The sequence below is a fragment of the Chamaea fasciata genome, unplaced genomic scaffold (genome assembly GCF_029207755.1).
Source record: "Chamaea fasciata isolate MVZ Bird 193981 ecotype frontalis unplaced genomic scaffold, bChaFas1.0.hap1 SCAF_2, whole genome shotgun sequence".
Lineage (NCBI taxonomy): Eukaryota > Metazoa > Chordata > Aves > Passeriformes > Sylviidae > Chamaea > Chamaea fasciata.
Genome location: NW_027094087.1, coordinates 84,616,852 through 84,642,210, shown reverse-complemented (window position 1 = coordinate 84,642,210; position 25,359 = coordinate 84,616,852). Strand labels below are relative to the sequence as shown.

Here is a 25,359-nt window from a genome sequence, read left to right as displayed (position 1 = left end):
CATTTACAGATGCACCACACATTCCAGAAATAGCCATGTTGTGTAGGGCACAAAGAAATGGAGCTTGCTGTTCCTCAGTAGATGCTTCCCTGAGAAAGCTACAGATGGCTTGTAGATTGCTAAGGGGTTAGTAAAATGTGATCATCCTGGATAAACTGGGAATGTTTTGGTTTTTTCTCAGTGGACTTTTTCTCCCGAGTGGCCCAGTGGGCTGACAGTTGGATATCTCCATTATAATTGCAGCAAGTATTTTGCAGTGCATAGGCTGTTCCCTGTGGAACATTTTTAATGCCCTCAGAGGCATAAAAGAGCTCTGTGGCTGTACTGTCTGCAGTAAAGGTGTCTCACTGCAGTTTATATCTACTCATAATTTTTTAAAATCTAATACTTTTCAAAGTCTTTGGAATGAAGAAATACTGATGTGCAAAAGTCCGCTTAGTAGGTTTCTCTCTAGAAACATAAAGTGCAAACCAAGGAAAATCATGTCAGTTTTAACTCTGGACACAAGAGACACGTGACTTAGGGAGGGGGGAACTGCATTCTTTATCTCAAGGACATCTATATTGTTTGGGAAAAGTTTCCAACAATCCATTATACCGACCTGGTATTTATTTAAAGATATTCCACTCCTATTTTATACACAAGTGCTTAACACTTGCTTAACTTTAGTTATGACTCATCCCCATGATTCATGAAAAATTAGGCACTTGAATATCCCTATTGTTTTTCAAAGATACTTAAAAGAAAAAGATACAGCTGTCACAGAATAGAGTGGAAAACCTCAGGGAGCACTGTGGTGATAATAGAGTCATTGTTCTTAGTCATTATGTATCAGCTTTGAAACTTGATTGAAATATTTAAATATGCAATTAAATGACCTCAATGTCTGTAGGCCTAACAGTACAAATTTTAACATTCTTAGGCCTGAAATGTAAGTCACTCACTACTGTTGATGGTATTTTTATTCTAACAAGTAAAATCTTTTTATTCTCTGAAGGCTTCCTTGAACAAGGCTTGCTAGTTAAGGATGAGAAGAAATTACGAGAACATTATACCAAAACTGTGCAGTTCAAACTGGACGTGCTGTCTCTTGTGCCAACGGACCTGGCATATTTTAAGCTTGGTTTGAACTACCCCGAGCTCCGATTTAACCGCTTGCTGAGGATCGCTCGGCTCTTTGAGTTTTTTGACCGTACTGAGACCAGGACAAATTATCCAAACATGTTCCGTATTGGCAATCTTGTGTTATACATCCTTATCATCATCCACTGGAACGCGTGCATATACTTTGCGATATCGAAGGTGATTGGGTTCGGAACCGACTCCTGGGTGTATCCCAACGTGTCCGTTCCGGAGTACGCGCGCCTGTCCAGGAAGTACATTTACAGTCTGTACTGGTCGACGCTCACACTGACAACCATCGGAGAAACGCCGCCCCCGGTGAAGGACGAGGAGTATCTCTTTGTGGTCATCGACTTCCTGGTGGGTGTGCTCATCTTTGCTACCATCGTCGGTAACGTCGGCTCCATGATTTCCAACATGAATGCTTCCAGGGCAGAGTTCCAGGCCAAAGTGGATTCCATTAAACAGTACATGCAATTCCGAAAAGTGACTAAGGATTTGGAAGCCAGGGTTATTAAGTGGTTTGATTACCTCTGGACTAACAAGAAAACAGTGGATGAGAAGGAAGTTCTCAAAAATCTGCCTGACAAGTTGAAGGCTGAAATTGCCATCAATGTCCATTTGGACACACTGAGGAAAGTGCGTATATTCCAGGATTGTGAAGCTGGACTTCTCATTGAGCTGGTGCTGAAGCTGAAACCTACGGTCTTCAGTCCTGGTGACTACATTTGCAAAAAAGGAGATATTGGAAGAGAAATGTACATTATTAAAGAGGGAAAATTGGCTGTGGTGGCGGATGATGGCATAACCCAATTTGTAGTCCTGAGCGATGGCAGCTACTTTGGTGAAATCAGCATCCTAAACATCAAAGGTAGCAAATCTGGCAACAGGAGGACAGCCAACATTAGGAGTATTGGTTATTCTGATTTGTTCTGCTTGTCTAAGGATGATTTAATGGAAGCCCTCACAGAATATCCAGAAGCCAAAAAGGCTCTGGAAGAGAAAGGACGTCAAATTCTGATGAAAGACAATTTAATAGATGAGGAGGCAGCAAAAGCAGGAGCTGACCCAAAGGACTTGGAAGAAAAAATAGGGCGACTTGAAGTAGCTCTGGATACACTGCAGACTAGGTTTGCGAGGCTCTTGGCAGAATACAGCGCATCTCAACAAAAGGTGAAACAGAGACTTGCCAGAGTAGAAACCCGAGTGAAAAAATATGGTAGTGGCAGCTTATCAGTTGCAGAAGCAGAGGCTGAAAAACCTGAAGAGGAGAAAAAGCAGTAATGGAGTATTTATATTTCCTCATTTATTGGAGAAAGTTGAAGCACTGAAAGCCATAAATGTATGTAAATATGTGTGTGCATACATAGACATAATTATTTTTATATGAACTCAAGAGAATGGTTTTAAGCATTTTTAACTGAAGCAGTATTTTCTTGTAAATAGAACACTGCCACCTTCTTCTTGGGGGGAGATTTGGTCCAGGACTTGGTACTTTTTTGTACTGAGAGTGGGTTTCTTACAAGTCATGCTCAGAATGTCTCTTGTGTTTGGTCCCTGTAGGTCTTGACTCATTGTCTCTTCCTGTGCATCGTGCATTAAGAAGGCATTGAAAGTACCTGAAGTAGAAGGGATTAATTTTTTTCCTTTTTAAGAGCTTAAAAAATATTTATAGGGTACCCTGCTTTAACTTGCTACTGTAGTAGCTGATTAAATGCATGGATGGATGTTTGGGTTTCTCAAAATCTTTGTTCTTTCACATCTGTGCGAACAGTTGGATGACAGCTAAGCAGTGTCAGGTCATTGCAGTGCACCCTGCACATGTCTGAAATAGCCGTGCATTCAGATGCTTTAGTCTGATTCTCTCTAATGAGCTGGGCTTTGCACAAAGGACCATGCTGACAGAGTAGCAGTGCTCATTCATGTCCCTTCTGGCAGGGTCTGTGACAGCCTTTGCTGCTTTGCAACTGCTTCACTGGGAGAGAGAGTGGGGAATCTTCCCTTGTGTTTTTTTTTAGCCCAGTTCCATCCTCACTGGTAAAACCCTCACTTGGAAAGGAGTCCCCTAAAGCTCCCTGGTGGAAGGGTAATACGGCTTCACCAAACCTGGGAAGAGAAAAGAGGGCCCTGGTATGTGCAGCTCCCATATGCAGGGCGCTGAGTGAACTCCCTGGCAAGTGCGCAGTCCCAAGGGAGGCTATTGAGAAATCTCATGGGCTGGCTGGGCAGGCTGTCCCTGCCTGCCGGGGCAGCTTGCTCCCACAACAAGGTTTCTGCAAGGCAGGGAAAACAAGCCCTGTGTTGCAAAGTCATTCCAGTCACTTAGGCCTATGTTTTCTTCCTTTTTCTTTCTTCTAAGGATGTCTATTCCATCTCCCTTTGCTGTTTACTGCCATCTTTTCTCCAAAGTAGTTGTCACATCACCTTGTTTCCACTAGTTAGGGAGAATGCAGAAGATACTAGCTTTCATTTTTTGTTGTGTAGTATTTTGCTGTCCTGCAATTTTCCCTATGTTACTTTCATCTCCCATATCTCACTGGCTTTTGAAAAGTATGGAGTAGCAGAGGCTGTTCAGCATGTATGGCATGGGATCCGCCAGTGGCATTAGGTATTACTATTGGCAGCACTCTGACTTTAGGTGTCCTCAGCCCTGACTTAGGATCTGGGACTGATGGCCTGTTGGAAAACCGGTGAGAAACCCACTGAGAAGAGGGTGGTTGAACTGGGTGGTAATGGAATGAAAAGACAGTTTTGCTAAACTGAGCACAACTGCTCAGAGTAAGCCCTCATCTCCCGGCAAGCAGCTGTTCCCTTCTATTGACACTTCTGAGCCTGGTGAGGGAGACAAATCTGTCAGTGGTCAAGGAATGGGGCTTTGCCAGCAACACTGGCAAAGGGACAGCGGGGTAGTAATGTCCACACATGGCCCTCGTCTAAACTCCTGTTCTTGTTAGCCTAGAAGCCAACTCACTTAGCGATCTTCCCTAGATTTGGCTTAACCTCTTTTATCAAAATATCCACTGGTTGTAACAAGTGGTTCAGAAAGTAGCCAAGATCTGTTTGTGGCCAGTGGCACCCAGGAGCATTGGTCCACTAGCTTAATCTTGTCCTTACTTCCTTTAAGGGCTTGAGAGAAATGGGGGAGCTCCGAGAAGCTGGTTTTGGCAGAGGTGTAGTGCCCTTGGTCCCACTCAGGCAGGCAGGGCTGAGGTGGAGCTGGGCTCACTGCAGGGTACCCCTGTGAGCATAGAAAGTGCCCTCACAGGCTGCTCAACTTGAAACGTTCACCTCCTGACAGAGGTGGGTACCACACCCGCCTTGGCTGACATTCACTGCTGTGTGACTCAAACCCACGGTATCTGGTAGGGGTTTTGTGCATATTGACACGTTCTCCATCAGTCATCATTTTCTGTAAATACCTATCTACCCAACATAGCACAGCTGTTCCAGCCCACTAGGTACATATGAGTAAAACTGTTTAAAGTACTCTTTAAACCAAATTTATACCTGTTTAAAAACCCTAAAAAACACAGGACTGCTTCTTCACCTGATGGGTCAGAACAGCCGAATCTATCAGTTAAATACATGTTTGCTCTTCCCTTTCTGTGCCTCTTGATCTGGTTTTCATATGCCAGAAAAAGAGCATTTTGATGCTATTGGCTTCAGTCACTTTGAAACATACAGCTTCTGGTATGATGAAATCACATCCTTTAAAGTCTTTCATCTCTGTAAGATGTTTTTTCCTCTTCTTTAATGTGGCTGCAGCATGTACATTAAAATATTTTGAGTAATGTTCAAGCAACTCTGTGTTTTCTCTTATCCGTATCCCTCTTGGATTTTAGTATTTCATGATGGACTTTGATCATATCAACATTATGTAGTTCAGAAAATTGTTAGCTGGAACAGAGATCTGAAGTGACAGAAAACCAAGTGGGAATGGTGGTCTTCCCTCACTACATGGCAGCTGGCACACAGCTTTGGTCCTGGGCCCAGTTTTGACACCATCCCTGTGTTTGCAGATACCGCACAGGCTCAAGAGCCTGACCATTATCCCATTGGCCAAGGGGTGCCAGGTCCCGTGGGGCACAGAGCCTGCCAGGCTCTTCATGATGCTGCCACCTGTCCTCCCTTTCCAGCTCCGGGCAGGGTGACACAGCAGGGATAGTGGCATGTCTAGCAGAAATAAGCGTGTGCAGCTTTCTGCTACTCACAGACGAGTCACCTATGAAAAATTGCCGGGCACAGACTGGGCTGGTCCTTCAACCCTGCCAGAAGAGAAAGCAAGGCACAGGGCAGTTCTTACAGAACACTTGAACATAGGCCCTGAATCTAGAAATAGGTTTAATGGCCACAGCACTCACTTCACATGGGCCTAGGCAGGTGGCCATGGGCTGGCACTGCTACTCCAAACTGCCTGTGCTGAGCGAGGTCTGAGAGGTTTAAACATCTGCTCCACATGCAAAAGGAGAGGAGAGGTGGTGGAGTGGCCCACCATGCTCCAGCTGCTGCTTGCAATCAGCTTTTCCAGGGAAAGGGCCTCAAGCTGTGGACCCTGTACCTTGCCAGCAAATGATTTCAGCCTTGCTCCTCTCTGAAGTACTCTCAGTGCTCTCCCGATCCTTTTACCCTCATCCCCTACTGCTGTTTTACTTTATAGTTTTTATAGCAGAAAACTGCCCTGGCAAATTCAATGAACTGGACTCGAGAAGCAGCAGTGACAGCAAAACGGCTCATGTATTTGTACAGCCAAGGGTGGGGTTTTCTTGACAGTGCAGCTCTTTCTTCAGAAACAGCCTAGGGAAGGTACAGTCACGCTTTTAAAACTCTTTTCTCCAAGACATCGGCTTTAGAGTTTCATTCCAGCCAAATATTTATTAATGTACAATATGAGAGCTCTACATTAAAAACCAAAGTGCTCATTGTCCTTTCTCCCACAAAAGCATTAGTGCTTTCTCTGAACTGGTCCATGTGTTGCTGGCTTTGGAAGAAACGCTCGTGTCTGTATTACTGCTGACACTAAGGATGAGACATTCACAGGCCAAACCTAGACCAGGTTGTCCAGTGAGTGACACAGGCAGACTAAAGGAGAGCGGCACTTCACCCTCAAGATTTGCAAGATGACAGCATTTGCACTTGGCTTCATAGTCCCCCAGGCTCTTCCATCAGTGTTTCCAACCTGGAACAAACAGAAAGAATCAAACTCTTGTCTACATAACTCAGCATTTGCAAAAACCCCTCATGTATCCCTGAGAGCAAAAGGAATTATGCACTAAATGGATCTGGCAACTGTACAGGCAGTTATAAGTGCAAGATTACAGTTGAGGCTTCCCTCCTTTCCTGAGGGAAGCCATCAGTCTGGGACTCCCTTCTCCTCCCCAGCCCCATTCATAGCCCTGCGCATGAGAAGGGTGCCTGAGGGGGGAAAACCACACAAGCTCTGAGGAACAAGCTTTAGGGCTGAAGATGGTGAGGCCATTTGTTTCTGAAATTCAGATTTTGCAATCATTTCCAGCTCACAAGGGCTGAGGCTTACTGCTGCCAACTGCTCTTGCAGCTTCACTGCAGCAAAAACAGCTCTGCTGTTCTGTGTTTGCAATCCTCCCCCTTCCACACCCTAGGAGCAAAAGGAGGAGTAAAAGGCTTGCACTCTTTAAGCAGTTATTTAAGGATGAACACAAACATTAGCTTTACTCCAGAAGCAGCAGCAGTTCTCACAGATTTCCTTCATCAGAAGCTGGGAGATCACCTGGGCTCCTGCAAGGAGAGTGCAGGTTTTAGTGCCAATGGCTCATCTTCCATGGGTTCTTCCCAAGAGGCTGAGGACACTATCCAGCTCTAACAGAGACCTGTCTTATTTGTACCAGTAAATCAGGGGTAGAGTACTAAAACCAAAAGTGCAGAAACATGGAAGAAATTTACTAATGGATGCTATTCCAATTTTCTTTCCTTAGCATTTGTGATGTCTGGTAACAACCTTTCTGTAAGACTGCAACTGAAGAACACTAACATGGAAAATCAGGAAAGCACAGCTGCATTCTAGAGTGATGGGCAGCTTGATAAATAGTTATTAATTTCTTAGCTTTTTGTGTGTTTTAATATGTCATTTCTTTACCTTTCTGACAAGGAAAAAAACCCCACAGCAATTCTGTTCTTATCAACAACAGTTACATCCCCTCATTGCCCCAGAAGGAGAACCACCCCAAAGCAGTCACACCCAAGCCCCTTCAGGTGAGTAGCATGGCAAGAACCCATGGCCACTACCTGCCTTTCCAGAGGAGACAGAGAAGCACAAAACCTTTTTTTTTTTTTTTTTTTTTTTTTTTTTGGTGTAGCCTGCCTCCAGGGCTGATGAATCAAAACCAACCGTGCTGTAAAGATCTACTCTTTTTTAGGAGAACCAATTGCCAGTTCCTCCTCAAAGTACAAATATTTTACTTGCAGAATAGTGCAGATAATTAATCCAACTTCCTGCAGTGGGATTCTCACTGTTTTCAGATTACTTGTAGATTTAGGCTGTTTAAAGCAAGTCCTCAGGCTGCTTGTTCATAGACCCAAAGCTTGGCACAGAAAAGCCTCTCTTACAGCAGCAGCTTTGGGTATTATCAGTGAAAGAAATGATCCAGAGATGAGAATTTTAAATTCTGACTATCGAAAACCCAGTGCCTCATCTTGCAGTAACAGCTGCTTCTGACCACACTTGAATCAAGGTTAGGAAAAAAGCTTATGCCCAACAGCTCAAAGCTGCAGAGCTTTTCTAGCAAAGCAGCTCATGTCTTTCCAAACACACTGGTTTCCTCCACAGCTCATTTATCCTGTCAGCCACAGCCGGGCTTCTCCATCCATGGTTCAACCTGAGCACTGATAGCACAGGGAAGGCTCATGGCCCAAGGCAGATTGACAGAGGAGCTGCCCCAAGCAGAAACAGTTTCAATTCAGGCCTTCAAGGCTGACAGTTTCATTGCTATAACCTGACTACACCAGCTGTGAGCACTGGCAGCCCAAGAAGGATGAGTGTGGTGAGGAAGAAAAGGACCAAGAGCCATGCAGCACCTCTGGGCAGCTGGTGGCAGTTCAAAACCACAGCCAAGAGCAGGGATGACAGATGTGCTGGGTAAGGGTGACACTCAAAGCTGCTCAGCTTCCTGTCACTGATAAAGGGAGGCTAGTACAGAACGGATGCTGCAATCCGGAGCCAGAGAGAGAAAGCAGACAGGGGAGCCCCTGTAGTTTTCTAAACTGGTTTACACTTACGTGGCCAGAAGGGGTCCAAGGCAGACCAATGGGTCACAGAATGACTCCAGAAGGGCCTGTTCCCCTTCCCCAGCCACTGCCAGTGCTGAGGGCAAACCTGTTTTGCAGCACAGCAGAGCTGCCTACTCCATATGGGGTTTAGCCCTACACAGATTCACTCTCACTTGGGCAGGGCAAAGGGAAAATTTCAGAGCAAACTCAGGAGGTACTGAGACCAAATGATGCTGCCATCAGCCACTACGAGACCCAGAGGCTGCAATCATCCTCAGGATCCAAGATTCCCAGAGGAAACGTAAAAAACCAGCAGAGTATGGGTGCTGGAAGCTCTCACCTTGCAGACACTGGGAAGAACCTGCTGGAAGAGCCTGTTTTTACCACCCACAGCCATGCAGCAGTGAGGCTTGGAGGTGGCAGGTGAGTCACTGCCACCAGCAGTCCCCAGTGTCACTGCTGGCTACAGCAGGACATGGTGTCCAAAAGCACTGGCTCCAGGCCAGCCCCTCTGCAAGAGAAGCCAAGAGCACAAAACAGAAAGAAGGAACTATATCCTCTGAAGGTGGCAACAGAGGGTAGGGGTGATTGCTGAGAGTCCCAAACACAGGAAACCTTTCCTCAGGCTTAAACACTGAGAAATCCTCTCTGAAATCAAAGCTAGCAAGAAAACTGTTTTGTATGACAAAACTGCTTGTCCCAACTGCTGCAGGTCTGGAGCAGGATTGCTTCTGAAAAGCCTGAGGATGCTGTCTGGAACAACTCCTGGCACAAGGAGCAGGGCTCTCACTCAGGCTGGCTGCTGGCAACTACAGCTAGGGCAAAAAGCAGACGCTGGTGGCTCCAGCCCTACACCAAATGAGCCACACAGGAATTTTGTTAGAAAGAGTATCCTCTTGGGGATTTTAATCTGGGAATGAGACCCTGCCCAAAGAGATTCAAGGTGTAAAAAACAGTGCAAGAACAACCCTTACCAGATGCTCAGAGAGAGGTCTGTATTGTACTTTTAAAGGAAAGTACCCATTCTGGTGAAACCAAAATGTCATTTATTTCAGGTGGCCTGCTACAAAATTCATAGTATTCTTCATGCATAGATGACAAAAATTAAAAATCAGTGTGCATGGCACAAGTGAGATGTTTGTTTTGAAAGCACCTAAAAAACTCTCATCTAAAAATCATTTCTTGTGCTGAGTTTCCCATTTTTATTCAAACCAGTTATATTAGGAAACAAGACCCCCTCAATTGTAACATATTGGCTTACCTGATCTTTACCCCTTGCTGCTCAAACAGAGTGCTTGCAAAGGGAAATATTAAGTCAAAGGTAGCAATACATGATGTGCAGCAGCTCAAAACCTGGAACAGGGAAGTTCAACTAGTTGCCATTTCATAGCCAGTTACTGTGGAGCACTGTTACTCCCTCTGCTGTCCTATACAGTTCTGGAAGCAGAAGGATGCAGCAGGAAGAGTTTTAAGGGATTTTCTCTGTACATGACCCCAGTGGCATAGCAGATACACCAGGGCCTTTGGTGATATTAAGAAAGGCTTCATGTCAGCTTTGCATGTACCAGTTGAGCCACAAATCTCTGCTGTTTTTATCTTCACTTGACATTGGTCAGTCTAAGCTGACCAAGGCTGCAGGAACAGCAGGATTCCTGCACATGCAGTTGTTTGTAGTTGAGTTGTGATGCATGTCCTTTGAAGGGCAGAAGTCTAACTCCACCAATTGCTGTCTGACTTTCACAGTTAGCTCTGGTCTCAATTTTTAAGTCTCAAAAGTATGCACAAACCTACCCAGCAAAATAATGTAGGAGTTCCTAATGCAATCTTATTGTCCTAAAAACAGAATGATTTCCACCCTCCACTTGCATCTCCAGTGTCTGTCTCTCAGACATTTCCCCACACAGAAATCCCAACACAGGATCTATATTGAGCAAGACACCCATAAACACAAGCACACTAGACAAACTTCAGCTATTTATCAGAATCGTTCTCGATGCATCTACAAATACTGCAGACCAAAACAAAACTACACTTGTTTATCTGCAATTAAAACCACCTTCCCACACAGTTTTTAACTGGGTTAATGAAGAACAATAAAAATCAACAGCTGAAGACCTCTTCAGATGGAACACTAGAGGAAAATACAAGGACATTTCATGGGTTTTCCAAATGAATTCATCTGGGTAAGAAATGACCTGTCCAAAGACTAACGCCAGTATCAATTCTTATTTCTGAAGTAGAATCCCTTCCAGGATTCAATATAAATCTAAATTTTTAAAAATTAATTTTATTAAGTCCCCAATGATCTTATAAATTTTACGACAATTTAATTAAACTTTCAAGTATGAACAAGAACTGTAAGTAACTTATCACAAACCCTTGTGACTCAGACTAAGCATAATAAACTCAGCTCTTGTTAGGAAAGGCTTGATTTTGAATAGCTTAACTTGGAAGAAATTCCTGCTCCATCTTGCATGCTGAAATGGTGGAGTTTTTCTGCGTAATAAATAAGGCACAGCTCAAACATTCCACCCAGTTCATATTCATCTTGAGGCAACCAGGAAATTTTTAATCCTCTTGTGAGATTAAAAATTTACCTGGAGATAACTGGCTACAACAGTGCGATGGAAACACCTTAAAGCCGATGATGTGGGGCTTGTCCTCTTCCAAAACATCAGCAGCATGGAAACCTGTGTCCACTTCCCTGCTTCACAAAGCAAAAGCCCAGGCAGGCACCTGGGCGGCTCACGCTGCAGTCCTGGGAGGCTAAGCCCACCAGGTCCATCACACCTGTCTGGTATCGGATGTGACAGGAAGCTCCTGCTTCAGCAGTGAAGCCACTGTTGGATGAGAGGCATGGACTGACTACTGTAACACGGAGTTCCTTGGAGCCCTGGGCCCATTCCAGCATCAGCTTTCCTCAGAATGCAGGGTTGGAGGGGGTCCCCTTGGCTGCCACCATCCTGTCTCAGGCTGCTGCCTGCCAAATGAAGACAAGCCCAGTGAGAAGTTCACAAAACACTGTATTTCTTAGTTAACTGAACTATGCTCACTCCTGACAGCTGTTCCTGAAATCTTTTTAGCAAGAAGCAAAAGCTCTGGTCTTTTTAACAGGTGATGCTCAGTTTACACAGCATTATGTGCTAACATACCTCCAGAGCTAAACAAAACCATTTCTTCACTCCTAATTAAATCTGAAACAGTGCCACATTAAGATGACTCTTTTCAGGGCATTACTTCTCTTGCACTACTATAATTTTTGAAGCATGAGATTGTACAATACACAGAAGCCTGATGGCCCCTTTGCACTGAGGCTGGAAACATCCAGGCAGTCTGTTAGGGTGCAGGAGATGCTTGAAGAGGTGTTTTTCATTTGTCAAATGAGGCAGTGCTGAGATGTCCAAAATATTTTCTTGTCAACATATTGAAGACACCCTGTGGAGAGAGCACCACCACACTGGCATCAGAATACTGCCTTGGAAGAAGAATCTTCTGTCTCACTCAAGAGAGGTATTTCCATGACACGTAAGTACACTTAGTGTCCAAGTTTTGTAGACACAATGAAAGACATTCCAGGTGTGCTTGGAGCCCAGAAAAATCCCCAAACCAAACCAAACCAAACTTAAAGTGACATTTTCTCCTTCAAACAACGTAACAGTGGCTGAAACTTCTGTAGGACAGGAATGCAGCCTGCGGCCGCAAGACTTCAAGATTTATTTATTTTAAACCTTATCAACTGGTGCTGCTGAGCAACTAGTGCACTTACACCAGCACAAAGGAGATAAGGTTTTAATACAGTGGTATTTGGGGGAGGCAGTATATATTTACATGAGAAATCAGTCTAATATTAAGTGCTTGTATCTTACCTGAAAATGATTCCTTGAAAAACAACTTATGCTTTTGAAGGCCAATATAATTATGTATTATTTTAATCTTAATGCTAAAGGAAAACAGAAAGAAGAGCATATTTACAATGTCAACAGTTAAGAGAACTTTGTATTGCTATCCAGTTATGCTGTCTGCACAGCTTTTAGACCTATACAAAAACCCCAACATGGATCACATACACCTGTCAGCTGGGTGTAACCACAAACCACAGCTAAATCAGTATAAGAAGAGTTACAGGGATAGAGCTTAATAGCACTAGACTGTGAACACAGTACATACCACACAACAGTATCATGATGCTTGTAGTGAAGCACCTCAAGGCACTCAGCAAATGTTCTTACCACCTACAGTAAGAGTTGCTCCAAACTTGAGGGGCTCAGCAGGCACTGTTGTCAACCACTCTACACTGAGAGGTAGAGTAGCTGGTGTTTTCCTCCTCTGGGACATACAACAGGGTGGACAAACAAGAGGGAAGGCCCTGAGGGCCACCTCTGAGCTCAACGGCCAGAAGACAGACAGCACCTCTCCCTACCCAGTAAGCTCCAGTCCCGTGTGTCCAGGCCATCTGGCATTGGCTTGAATTTGAGAGGGGAACATTGCTGGACCCCGCATCAGTACAGTTCACTTGTGGAGAGTTTTCCGTACCTGCAACCCTCAAATTATGCAGTACTACAACAATTTCTAATCAAACAATTTAATATCTAATTTATCAAAGTAAGAAAGTAACTTGTTTTCTTTTTCACTGAACCATGGTGAAAAAAGGTCATTGTTTTATTCAGCATCATAGTTACATAACAGTTGTCTGTTTCTATTACTAGAAAGAATTTATTAAAATAGTCCTGAAAGACATCTTTCTCCAATGATTTCAAAACTAAGCCTTTTAATGCCAATTCCACACAGTCACGGGTTTGATCGGTAGTAGCCAGTTATAGCAATTGTCAAGGCACAAGCTCAGCTCTGCACACCCGCTGCAGCTTGTATTGGAAAAGAGATATGCCAATTACATCTGCACTTACAAATGCATAATCCCTTCATCCTATATTGCAACAGGAGAAATTAACATTAAACACAGACTAAGAAAGGTAAAGGATTTATTTCTGATATGATTTGTAGAGTTAAATTAAAAACCTACTGAATACTTTATGTAGTAGATGAACATAACCTTAGTACTTACTTTCTAACAGTTTATTTAATGGCTGGAAGTGTACAACATGAAGTAGGCCTCACGTTTAATATTGTTCAATTTTGCTTATTGTTAGATGAGATTAAAATACAGTAGCCATCCCTTTAGACTATGGTGCAACACTGATCATGTGCCTTGATAGGTAGGAAAAATGATTCATTAAATAAATGATGATGACATAACATGTAGGGAAGACTTTGGATTGTCTATTTTAAATGTCAACATAATAGGCAATTAAGAATAGAACTTCATTTTAAGTGCACTTCCACATGCTTTGTTTATAATATAGCAAAAACTTCCTATCTCTTTTCCAGACACTTCACTCCCTACTCTAAAGCTGTTCAGTTGAAAATGCACTTTCCCCAGTAAACTTTTTTTAAAAAGGAAACTAAAATTTCTACCCTTTCATATGCTAAGACATGTTTCCTAATTAAAAACACAGTTTATTACAAGACATGTGAAGACAACATATAGTGAAATGAATTTTAATTGTTGTGCTGTGACTAAAGTAAAGTTCTCAAGGCTGCAATTTAACATTCCAAGTTCTCCCTTCCATCTTTATTGATTCTTAAGATTTTGCACAGAAACTCTTTGGGGGCTAGAACAGCAGTAATTGCATCACACTGTTTTTCAAGACTTCAAGTTTCAAAAGCAAACTCTTCAAAAAGTACAGTTCTTGATTTGATTAGATACAGGGACAAAAATATAGCACATACTTGAAGGTTACATGGTCTACAAATGATGGCAATATTTTCCTTGGGAGAGTACAGTTTGTTTTCTTGTAAATACTCAAAAAGGCTCAACTTCAAGCAGTAATAAACACAAGCAAAAGTGATTTAACCCTTAAAATAAATATTCAGGAAAACCTCTCTGTACATACAAGTGAAAGAATATGTAACACTTTCACGCTAAAAGAAAAAATAAAGATTTTGTTCATATAAGCAGCTGAAATCTGCTGTTCCAGCCCAATGTCCCCGGTTAAGAAGGGAGGCACAAACACAGGTGACTACTGTAGCTCACTATCTTATGGCCTTTTTTGGACAGGGACATGATCACCATCATTTTTTTAATCCCTTTTGTTATACTTATTACAGCATGCCAAATCCTTTGGCATATGTGATGGCCTTCAATAATCTTTCTTTAAGTTTTTCTTTGCTTGAGTACTCCGGAAGCAAAAGTACATTAAAGCATGTGTGAGATGTAGGTAACCTGTGGGACAGAAAACACAAAAATTCAGATCTTGGAACATGCAAAAGAAATACATCTCTATTTTACAAGTCCAAAAATAATGAATTTGAAGAAAATAAACTTTCCTTATAGATTCAATTTTCAGATTTAACTAGGTAAATAATTTAAAAGCACAGAATTCACTTCCATTTATAAAAAAAGCCAAGCAAAATGTAGAATTTTTTTTTTTTACCTCTCTGTATCTGGGCCATTTTTGGCTATGATCATCTTTAACTTTCCAAGTCCTCCCACAGGGGCTCTGTCTGTGCCTGTTGTAAACTGTAAGAATAGTCTTTTCTGTTCATCTGTAAATGAATGGACTATTTCCCAGAATTCCCTGTCAAAGAAGAAATCAAGAAGTAAATAAACTGTAAACTTTCTTTGTTATAGTTAAGAATTTCCAAGTAATTGAGCTTTGAAGGTGCAATAATTCTAATCAGCCTTAACATCAAGTTTACAAGTTGCATTCATAAACCAAAACTCTCAGAATGTATTTACCAATAAATGAGATTCAGAAATAGAAATGAGAAATATTACTAAACCCTGCAGTTTAACTGTCTTGAAACACTGACTTGGCTTTCTGCAGATATTTTGTATTATTCCTATTTCCTAAGGAATGATACTGATTCAACAACGCTTATACCATCTCCTCTTCTCTACTGACAATACTTGACAAAAGTGAAATTACACATAAGATATTTGCATCTCCAGTACTACAAAAATACTAAATCTTACAATATTAAATTAATTATGAAGAAACAGGCAGATGAAATGCTTTTAATCTTTACAAAATCAGAAAAAATTACCTAATAATTAGAGAGTCTCTTGTATAGCCACCATCATATTCTGTAGTTTCTTCTAGTGCTTGAAAATCTAAATTCTGTAAGAAGATGATATTTTTAAAGATGACCACGTATCATATTATATTAATTATACTGTATTATAATTATTACTCAGGATCATAAAAATATACTCCCTAGTGTATATTCAAAATTCTTACCCTACTTCCACAAATAAGTAATTCAATTTCCTCTGGTCTAAATAAATATTTCAAAGGAGATTCATTGGTCACCATGTGGAATCCTCTCCGAAAGGCCTTGAACTGCTTTTCTACTGATTTATTGAGTATATAGTCAGCATAGAGATTGACAAATTCCTGCAAGGAAATAAATGCCAAAAAACCTTAGTGCTTCAACACATGCCACTTGAAGTACCTCCCAAAAATACAAGACCCCAAAATACATAATTCTGTAATTCTACATAAACTATCTGAGCTCAGCTTTTATTCTACAACACAAAAGAATAAGTCTCAAATACTGCTCAAATATCCCACCCAGAAGCTACGTATCCATGTATCAATGCCCTCTTTAAGAGAAGCCTTTTCTGTTCACAATCACACTGTACTATAGCAGATTTAAAAGGCTTTCAAACTTAAAAATTTTAAGTGAGACCAAACCATTGTAGGGTTATTTCTACATAGTTCTACATACAGTATACAAAAGAACTACAGATTCTGTTCAAAAAGCTGAGTGTACCTTTCTGTTTTCGTTCGTGATAGGAATTTTATCACCATTTTCCTTTAAATCATGCATCATTGGATTGCCAAAGAGATCCGTGTGAGATATTTGAAATGTTATCATCATATCATCTTCCACACTTCCTTCATACTCTAGTAAGTCTCTCAAACTCTGATACAGAACCTAACAGAATAAGAAATACATGTCTGTCAAAATAAGCTTTGATACATTCCAGTGAGTAATACAAGAAGACATGAGACCACTGGCCTCGAAAAAGGGATGTTATATTCTGACACAAGCCACCTAAAAATCTCCCATAGCAGTCCAAACAATTGTTTATTAAGCTCAGTATCTGTAAAGAGAAACCATAGAAGATATTAAGATATTAAGAAGATATTAAGATAAAAAAGGAAACGTGGCCATCAGTGAAAAGAGCCATCAGTACTAAAAGAGCCTTTTAGTACCCATCAATCTTCCAAAATGCAATGGTCAAAACTGCAGTTTAAGAGCCTTTAAAAACCTCTTCTTCTTTTAAATCTTTTGAACCTGTCTTTACTTAAGGCATCCAGAATATGTTACAATAGTAAGGGGAACAGTTATGAGTTAAAGTCAAAGAAACCCTTGTCTTTTATATCAGATAAAATTCAGACAGTAGGCTTTTATCGTCTTATTTAAAATCCAAACCAACTACGAAGCAATCCTGAAGCAACACAGATGAGGCAGTTTTTCATGTAAGAGGGCATCAATGTATCAAAAATAAAAATTTACAAGTTAGGTCAGAATTTACCAAGTGAAATCTGAAATTAACTGCAAGTGTTTGCTCTACTCAAAGGAGCAACCAGCCTTCCTCCCTGCTATGCCTTAGGAAAACTCCAAGACTTTCTTGGAAAGAAAGACTATGCAGCTAAGGAACAATTATTTGGCTGCAATAGAGGTATAGGGGTTAAAGAATACAAAGTAAAGGTGAAAGTGACAACCGTGTGCAACTGTATTTTTACAGTGAAGTAGAAAAAATTAATTTCCTCCTGGTGTTTTAATTGAAACATGGAACTTAACATGCAAGCCTCAACCTCTCATTATCTGTGTGTTTTTGACTCTTCCACAGGACCTTTAAAAAGGACCTTGCACTGAAAATCACTGGACTTGGAACCATTGCTGAGGGCTGGTGAACATCCTATTCTCCATGCTCTACAGCATTAGAAAAATCATTGGGAGGCTTGACTACTGGGAATTTCATTTCGGGTTTGGGAAATGAAAACTCAAAGCTCTGAAGTGTTTAAATCATATGAGAACACAAAGAGTTAAAAAGGGATTATTTTAAAAGAAATCATTTAAGTGTTAGATGAGAAATATAAGAGCAGGGGAGAAAAATTAGGAAGTGCCCTGACTGTCCTGTTCCATAGAAATACCTTCACTTTTTTTTGGTCACAAAAAGTTTTGAGTATGTAATAAATGTTAGAGGAAACTCAGGGCACTATTTCTCAACATCATTATATAGAGAAACTGGTCGAATCTGGCATGCTCTTATATGTAGTCATCCAAAGCAGACCAGATAATGTATTTTTTGATTACACATGCCCCATTTTCAAAACTGAAAGCCAAGCTCTTTCTAGACAGTATCATTTTACTGGTCTTTTTTGAAAAGACAAAGATTTTGTGTAACTGCTTATAAAAGGGAAGTGTCCCATTGTTTGAAACAAAATGAAGCTTGTTAAATCAACTCCGACCAGCAACATGAGGGGAAGCCACTGGTGATCTCTGCAGGTGGAGCAGGGCCAAGATATCCTGCACACACACTTGTGTGCTCTATCTGATAAAGCACATGTACAGCTCAGTGCTTGTGTACAGCCACTGGCTGGGAATGTGTGTGGGAAGATGAACACTGATCACTGCTCTGATAGGGACATTCATTAACTGCAGGGATATTCATAAACTGCCTCATCTGTCTCTTGCTTTAGACAAAAACCAGGAAGAACATCACGGCTTTGCCTGTTTAGTCTTACTTGCACTTTGTGTTGGTAGAAATTTACCTCTACAAACAGCTTTAAACAGCCCAGTTTTAGAAGTCTCTTTGGGAAGACATGCCTGTTTATGCTTAATAATTCCTAGTAACATTCAGGAGTTTATGTAGTAAAAAAATAAAGCTTTATTGATACTGTGTCCTATTCATTGATGTTACAATTTTGCCTCCTCCCAACCAAACGTAGCAAGAAGTTTTATTGCTTCCGAATTCATTTTATCAAATACAGACTCTTAATGCAAGTCACTGGTTATTTCACTTTCACTCCCGACAGTGATCTCATGCTTAACTGAAACACAGATTAAATTACGGCATGGAAAATGCACTATTAAACTCGAAGTACATAATGAACTTACAGGATGAGAGTCTGCCAGATCGCGGAAAGTTCCTTTTTTGCCCATTAGCTTTCTGTAGACAACCATGGGGAAATGTACATCCAGTATACAGTTGTTGTAAATAGCCAGGCCCAGTACTATGCCAATCAGGGTAAACTGACCCTCAGTTTCAAAAGAGGACGGATTAAACCAAAACAGTTTTGTAGACTCATCATATGTGAACATCCCTGTTAAAAAAAAAAAAAAAAAGTTGAATAATTATGGTTACAATTCAATAAAAACGGCACATACCATTATAAACCCATTTGCACTAGCCTTTAAGACATGCTTAACATTACATTGAGTTGAATGGCAAAGAGAAACTACTTACCTTAGGGTGATTGGAGCTGCTTAAAACACTGTTACTCACATCACCACTAAAAGTGTGCATGAGAACTGTGATAAAACATCCTGCAAAACTCACTGAAGCTGCATGTACACAAGCTTTCATCCCCTCCACTACTGAGGAGCCAGCAGCACACTGACAACAGCGATTGTGACTTTGATAAATACAGCAGTACAAGAAAAGAACACAGTCAAAAATGTGGATGAAACAATCCCGAAGGACTCAAATTACTAAAAATGTGACAGCCTTTCCTCACCAGCCAGTTCAAGCAAAGGAACGGGACAAGATGAAGCCCTACTACTTAATTAGAAGCTATGATGATGGAGCAGGGATTGACCATCACACATGATTTTAGAGTTAGATACCCAACAGATTTGCTTGCTTGTTTCAAGGACCATTGTTACTGTAGCTATTACACACATCTTAACTTGAGGGGAAAATGGACCATGGTCTCAGAAGAAGGGGTTGCAATTTCAACAGCTTGTCACTGTCTTAAGGGAGTGGTTTAGCTTCACTCATTCAGTTCACTATTTCACAATTTCCTGCCCAGCTCATCAGCTGAGCAGTGAAGACTTCAACAAACAGCTGAACTGGCACATGCCAGAAGCTGCAGGGAGAAAATGTGAAGACAATAGACAGGCAGAGTTCCTTACCCTTTTAGCTATAGCAAGACACAACATAGCTCTTATTTATGAAACTGGAGTGTATGGGCTGAAAATTATTTAAATTAAATCCACAATAGAATGCACTGCTTACCTGACTAGGTACTGAAGCAAGATAAATGCAAACCCCATAGACTTAAGGTGAGAGAGAGACCACCCTGGACAGGTACAGTCCCAAACACCTGCTGCTTGTACGGCTGTCACGACTTTCCAGCAGAGCATAAGAAAAACTGCTCCAGGCTCCTTATTCTCAACACACCATAAGTCAGATCCATGTGGTAAAGAATATCAACTACATATGCCACAAGCATTTATCTTGACAGCTCTTAAAAGATATGCTTGTTTACAACCTATGCAGATGTACAAACTGATTACAAAACCACAGGAACACAAGCTTACTCTTAAGACTGAAAATACCATCTTCAGTCAAGAGATAAAGACTCTTTCCTCGTTCCATGTAAGGCAATAACCTGCAAGCTTATTCAAAGACTCTGGCTATTCCCCAGAATGGATTACGTATCTCAATAAGTGAGTAGGGCCGGGTCAGCCATTAGGGGAGCACACAAATAACAGACTGACCCACCACGTAAGGCAACTGGAAATCACAAATGGGTGAGAAACTCAGGCATATATAGGGCAAACATTATACAGAATCCTGTATGCCATTTTCTGAACTGACTGACGTAACTTCTGGATTACTGGTACGTAAAACAATGACTTTAATTTTTTGGAATATGATGTAAAAGTTAAACTGTCAAAACAAATAACTCCAGAAAAATGTCTAATAATGAAGAATCAACAGTTTACCCAGATCCACATCTGGAAACACTTTAACCTGAAATACAGTATTTTACTCCATTACCAGAAGTAAGACTAACAGTACATTAAACCATAATGTAACTCCAGAAGAATAGGAAAACAAGGGCCCTTGAAGTTATATGAAGTTATCACTTCTTCTCCTTTACCATGGAATACCTTTACCAGTGTTTTTTCTGAGTTATTGCTTCCTTTGAGTAAAACTTTAAGGCAGTTTAATATGGAAATACTCAAAATGTCAAAGAAACTATAGTAACAATATACATCTCTCCAAATATACCTATTAGAGGACAGACACTTTAAATTCCACTTAAAGGATCTCCTTTGTTTTCTCAGGTAAAGAAAGCATTTATAAATCAACAGAAGTCACACTTGCTATATCTGGTGCACACATGAACTGCTATACTGCAATGCATATATATACATATATATACATACACACTGAAATGCAAGCTACATTTTTAGCTTTTACATATTTATGCCAAAAGCCAATAAAAAGCTTTTTTCCCCCCACAGTTACTACGAATACAAAAATGTGTATATACTTTTTTACATTTTTAATACAGAAGTAAAACTTAAAACATGCATGCACATCTAATCTATTACCTATCTTTAAATGCAGGGAGTATATACACAGTCCTTGGATCTTAGCTCAGGCACACTTTAGCATTACTAAATAAAGAGCATTTCAATACACCCACGCAACTTCTGTTTAGATAAACTCAAGTTGAGAATGTATTTGTTTAGCCTTGAAAATAAAATTTCATCAATCAAAGTACTAGGAGTTCTTTATTATGCCATACTTCAAAGTAAGCTAATTCAGATTCCAAATCTCTCCAAGTTAATAGCATTTTTCAGAGTGAGTACGACTTGTCTATGGTTCTGTACCAGTTGTTATAATAACTGGCTTGCATATGGTGAAGGGCAAGTGCCAAGGTTCAGATTTTTGTTACTGATTCTGGGTACTTGATACTGACACCCCCTCTCTAATCCAGTCAAAATAGATTTCTGTGCATTTTCACCAATTTTCTAAGCTACAAAATCAAGAACAGCAGCTTTCTCTTTTAAAAGAGTCCAGTGAAACCAAATTAACAGCCATAAGCTGTTAGGCTCCTTTAATGGAAGCCATTACAGGAAGTACAATGTAACATCATATTTCACATTAAATGTGAAATTAGTACAAGAGCCTGGCAGGTCTAATTTCTATTCTAACAAGAACTATTCTTATAATTTTATAACATTTTCATCTTTCCAGAGTAGCAGACAAGCTGCACACTAAAAGAAGCATGTCCTTGCATAAACGATTGGTGCAGGGAGCAAGGGAAAAAAAGATTATGATGGAAGTATGACTGCCGAAACACAATATATCAAATTACCCTTGGTTCTTTAACTATAACCAAATTTGACATTGCTGTCACACTTTGGACCTGTAGAACTGAGACTATCAGATTTATTAAGCTGGAGGAAGTGGAGGAAATAACTCAAGAACTCACCATAGTCCTACTCTTGCTTTATTGCAGAAGCTCCTTCCTCTTTGGTTTGATTACTAATTCTAGAAGCTAATCACAAAGCAGAGTGAGGAGAAAGGTGAGAGAACAAAGGAACCCTGCAAAGAAACCCTGTACTACTGATTTGTATCCAAACAAGTAATGATGGTTCTCATTAACAATACACAGTTACGCCTTCCATCATTTCTCCTTTACGAGGATGACTGCTGACAACATAGTGAGCCTCAACGTGCGTCAAATACTCTCCTGACCATCAAAGAATCTGGAGAGCTTCAGAGAGAAGCAGCAGTGGATATAGAAAGCATAAACATAGAAGAATCCAGTTTGGAAGATCATCCAGGCCAACCTTTTGTAAGAAAAATCTGTTAAAGCAATAAATTAGTAGAACACATACCAATATCTGGATTGAAGATTTCTTCCACAACCAGTTGAAAAAATTCTTTGGAAACACCTCCTTCATCTACCCCTTGCTCTCCTTCAAATTCAACATACAATTGCTTCTTCAAGTCTGCAGGATTTTCCATGGCAATCATCTCTAGCTATTGAGTGAAGAGATAGAAATATTTCATTAGTAAATTTGTTTATTAGAAAAGTTTATTTCATCAAATAATGAAACCAAAAGTACCCTCCAAAATTAAGAAGAAAGCAAGAACAAATCACAACAGTAAAATAAGAGAAATAGTAATGCTAAACCACTCTGAACGTGTTTCAGAATCTGGGAATTAACAGCAAGAAACTTACCACAGAACTCATCTGTCAGCTCATTAAAACTGGGCTGTTAGCATTCTCTATTTATTCTTCTAAGCACTTACTTAAAACAAGTTATCATTGTGTTGCACACAATTCACAGAAAAAGGAAGAAAACAAGATGTATTACTGGGATAATTAAATTCATCTGACAATGAAGATTCTGCAAGCTGATCTACATGTTTGACAATAAACGGCTTTGTGAAGGGATTACTCAGATATGTTTTCAGAGTGGGAGACAGAAAACAAGCCTTTGATGAGTACTTGCATCTCTCAAACAAAGAGCTGGGGAAAAAAACCTAAAAACAAAACAGACACTAATATCACAGTCAAATCAACCCCCTCTCCTTGACCCTAATGAGGAAGTCTCAAAACTCTCTTGCTCTTATTTCTTCAGTGCCTTTAAACAGATCTACTGCACTGCTGCTATGAAAGTGAAAATTCAGTTAAGGCCAAATACAAAGTCTGACGTTTTATAAGAAAGGGTTTCAAGTCTATATAAAGGCCATTAGAGGCCACAAAATAGTTTGGGTTGGAAGAGACCTGGAAGAATCATATAGTTCCAACCCTTTCGCCATGGGCTGGGACACATTCCAGTAGACCAGCTTGCTCAGAGCCCCATCTAGCATGGCCTAAAACAGTTCCAGGGATGGGACATTCCCAACTTTCCTGGGCAACCTGCTGCAGTGCCTCACCACCTTCATGGTAAAGAACTTCTTCTGAGTATCTAATCAAAACCTCTCTGTCATTTGCCCTTGTCCCATCACTACATGCCCTTGTAAAAACTTCCTCTCCAGTTCTTATCAGCCCCCTTTTAGGTGCTGGAAGTTTCTAGAAGGTTTCCCAGGAGCCTTCTCTTCACCGACTGGGCAACCTCAGCTCCCCGAGCCTGTCTTTATAGGAGAGGTGCTCCAACCCTCTGATCATTCTCACATCCCTCCACTGGACTCAACCCAACAGGTCCACATCCTTCTTGTGTTGGGGACCCAGAGCTGGATGCAGCACTCCAGCGGGGGGCGTCACAAGAGTAGAAGGGGACAGTCATCTCCCTTGACCTGCTGGCCATGCTGCTTTTGATGCAGCCCAGGGTATGTTTAATTTCTGGGCTGTGAGTGCACATGGCCAGGTCCTTCACTTGATTAAACCAAAAGTGTGTCCTTTTCAGTAAATCAGAAATTAAGCAAGAATATTTTGCAGCTAATAAGAGATATGCTACCTAAAAGCAAAAATACACTGGTTACACTTGTGCAGCACAATTAGGCTAAACACACCTATGTGGCAAAGAAAACTCAACAGCAGTAAATTAAGGCACAGATGGACCTATATACTCTACCAAGACCATACTACTTGTGAGATTTGCCCCTGATTTGGGCTACTGCAAATTGTACTTACCCGCAGGTGTCCTTAACATGCTAAACCTTGCTTTTTATTTCACTACCCCTACCTTATCCACACATCCCAACACTCTTTACAGCCTGGAGTTTTACTACAGAAGTGTAAAGTAAAACAGGAACAGAACAGAGAAGGTAAAGGCAGCAGTAATGACACCACTGACTCACAAAATCACACCACAAGCAAGACACATTTTCTCCTGCTAACTGCCAAGTCAGCCAGACATGATCCACGCAGCCCAGCAGGGCAGGATGGGTGACAGAGTTAGGGGGTTATCATAATGGGTTTGAAGGCTTTGAAGCACCCCATGCAAAAGGAGCATGTGGAGAAAAAATTGCACTACTTGGTATTGAAAACTGAACTTGGAAAGAGAGAGAGTGTAACTTCATAGCATATAAATCTCAGTTAAAAAAACATGAAGGCAAGCCATGAAGACCCCAGTAATGACAGCAAGTGAGACTAGTCTATATTTCAATCAGCAAACTACAGCATTTTCTGAAAAACGTGTTTCTATAAGCCATTTGTGTAAAAAAAATTTTCCTATGACAACAATGGAGCTTAAGCCATGTTCCAAGTACAGCTTGTGACTTCTGAAAAACAGAGAACTAGCATTTATTTTAAAAGTGTAAATACAGGTTAAACATTCAAACTGGACAGACACAAATTCTCCTATTTGGATCCATTCCACTTACGACTGACAGCAATAAAGCTGTGGTTTTTTTCTCCCCTGTCATGACTTTGCTGGCTTTGTAGTCTTTACCACCAGTAAATTACTATATTGCATGATTTATGAGTTTTCATGAGTTCTGAGAAAGCATACATTGTCTCTGCATTTCTTTTGGGACAGCAACCCTATGTAATAGTGTGAAGACTCTCTTGTGTCATGGAAATGCACTAAGGAAAGTGCTCATATTTATACAGAGCAGTTACAGAAATTTCAAAATTATGTTTTAGCTGACAAAAACAGCCAAAAAAAAAAAAAAAAAAAGAGGAAGGAAACAGTCCTAGTTGAGCAATGCTGGCTAGGCAGATGAGAACAGTGCACTGCATGTCTGCAAGGGAGTCAGAAAAAGGATTACCCAAAAGCCAGTATTTTGAGCAAAGCCTGATGCTCCTTGAAGTGGATTCTATAAGCAGGAAAACGCTGCTAAGCTGCTCAACTCAAAATTGTGGGTTTAGCTGCTCCTTTGAGTATCTGTGTCAACACTGATGCTTCACAATAAAAACTGAATGCAGTGGGCAACAGCAGCAAACACAACAGTAAGGAGGCACTGGATTTTAGCAGAACTGCAGCAGTGTTTCTATAGCAGGGAAG

The 25,359-nt window shown here is 40.8% G+C and overlaps 2 protein-coding genes across 12 annotated transcripts in view; one reads left to right on the top strand and one right to left on the bottom strand.

The window, feature by feature from the left end:
- CNGA3 (cyclic nucleotide gated channel subunit alpha 3) overlaps positions 1-5,201 on the top strand; it is a 31,549-nt gene extending 26,348 nt beyond the window's left edge. For 4 of the 5 annotated variants that reach the window (XM_066176547.1, XM_066176546.1, XM_066176544.1 and 1 more), the window contains one exon: positions 998-5,201. In XM_066176547.1, the coding sequence (XP_066032644.1) occupies positions 998-2,406 (1,409 nt within the window). In that variant the 3' untranslated portion in view covers positions 2,407-5,201. The remainder of the gene's footprint in view (positions 1-997) is intronic. The other variant, XR_010719453.1, reaches the window with a different exon arrangement.
- Positions 5,202-5,837: 636 nt separating this feature from the next.
- Positions 5,838-25,359, bottom strand: part of UBE3A (ubiquitin protein ligase E3A) — a 61,161-nt gene continuing 41,639 nt past the window's right edge. For 6 of the 7 annotated variants that reach the window (XM_066176536.1, XM_066176540.1, XM_066176539.1 and 3 more), the window contains 8 exons: positions 22,300-22,444; positions 18,556-18,761; positions 16,198-16,362; positions 15,663-15,818; positions 15,469-15,542; positions 14,856-14,999; positions 10,962-14,644; positions 5,838-6,298 (listed from right to left, as the gene is read on the bottom strand). In XM_066176536.1, coding sequence (XP_066032633.1) covers positions 14,524-14,644; positions 14,856-14,999; positions 15,469-15,542; positions 15,663-15,818; positions 16,198-16,362; positions 18,556-18,761; positions 22,300-22,444 — 1,011 coding nt within the window. In that variant the 3' untranslated portion in view covers positions 5,838-6,298; positions 10,962-14,523. The remainder of the gene's footprint in view (positions 6,299-10,961; positions 14,645-14,855; positions 15,000-15,468; positions 15,543-15,662; positions 15,819-16,197; positions 16,363-18,555; positions 18,762-22,299; positions 22,445-25,359) is intronic. The other variant, XM_066176538.1, reaches the window with a different exon arrangement.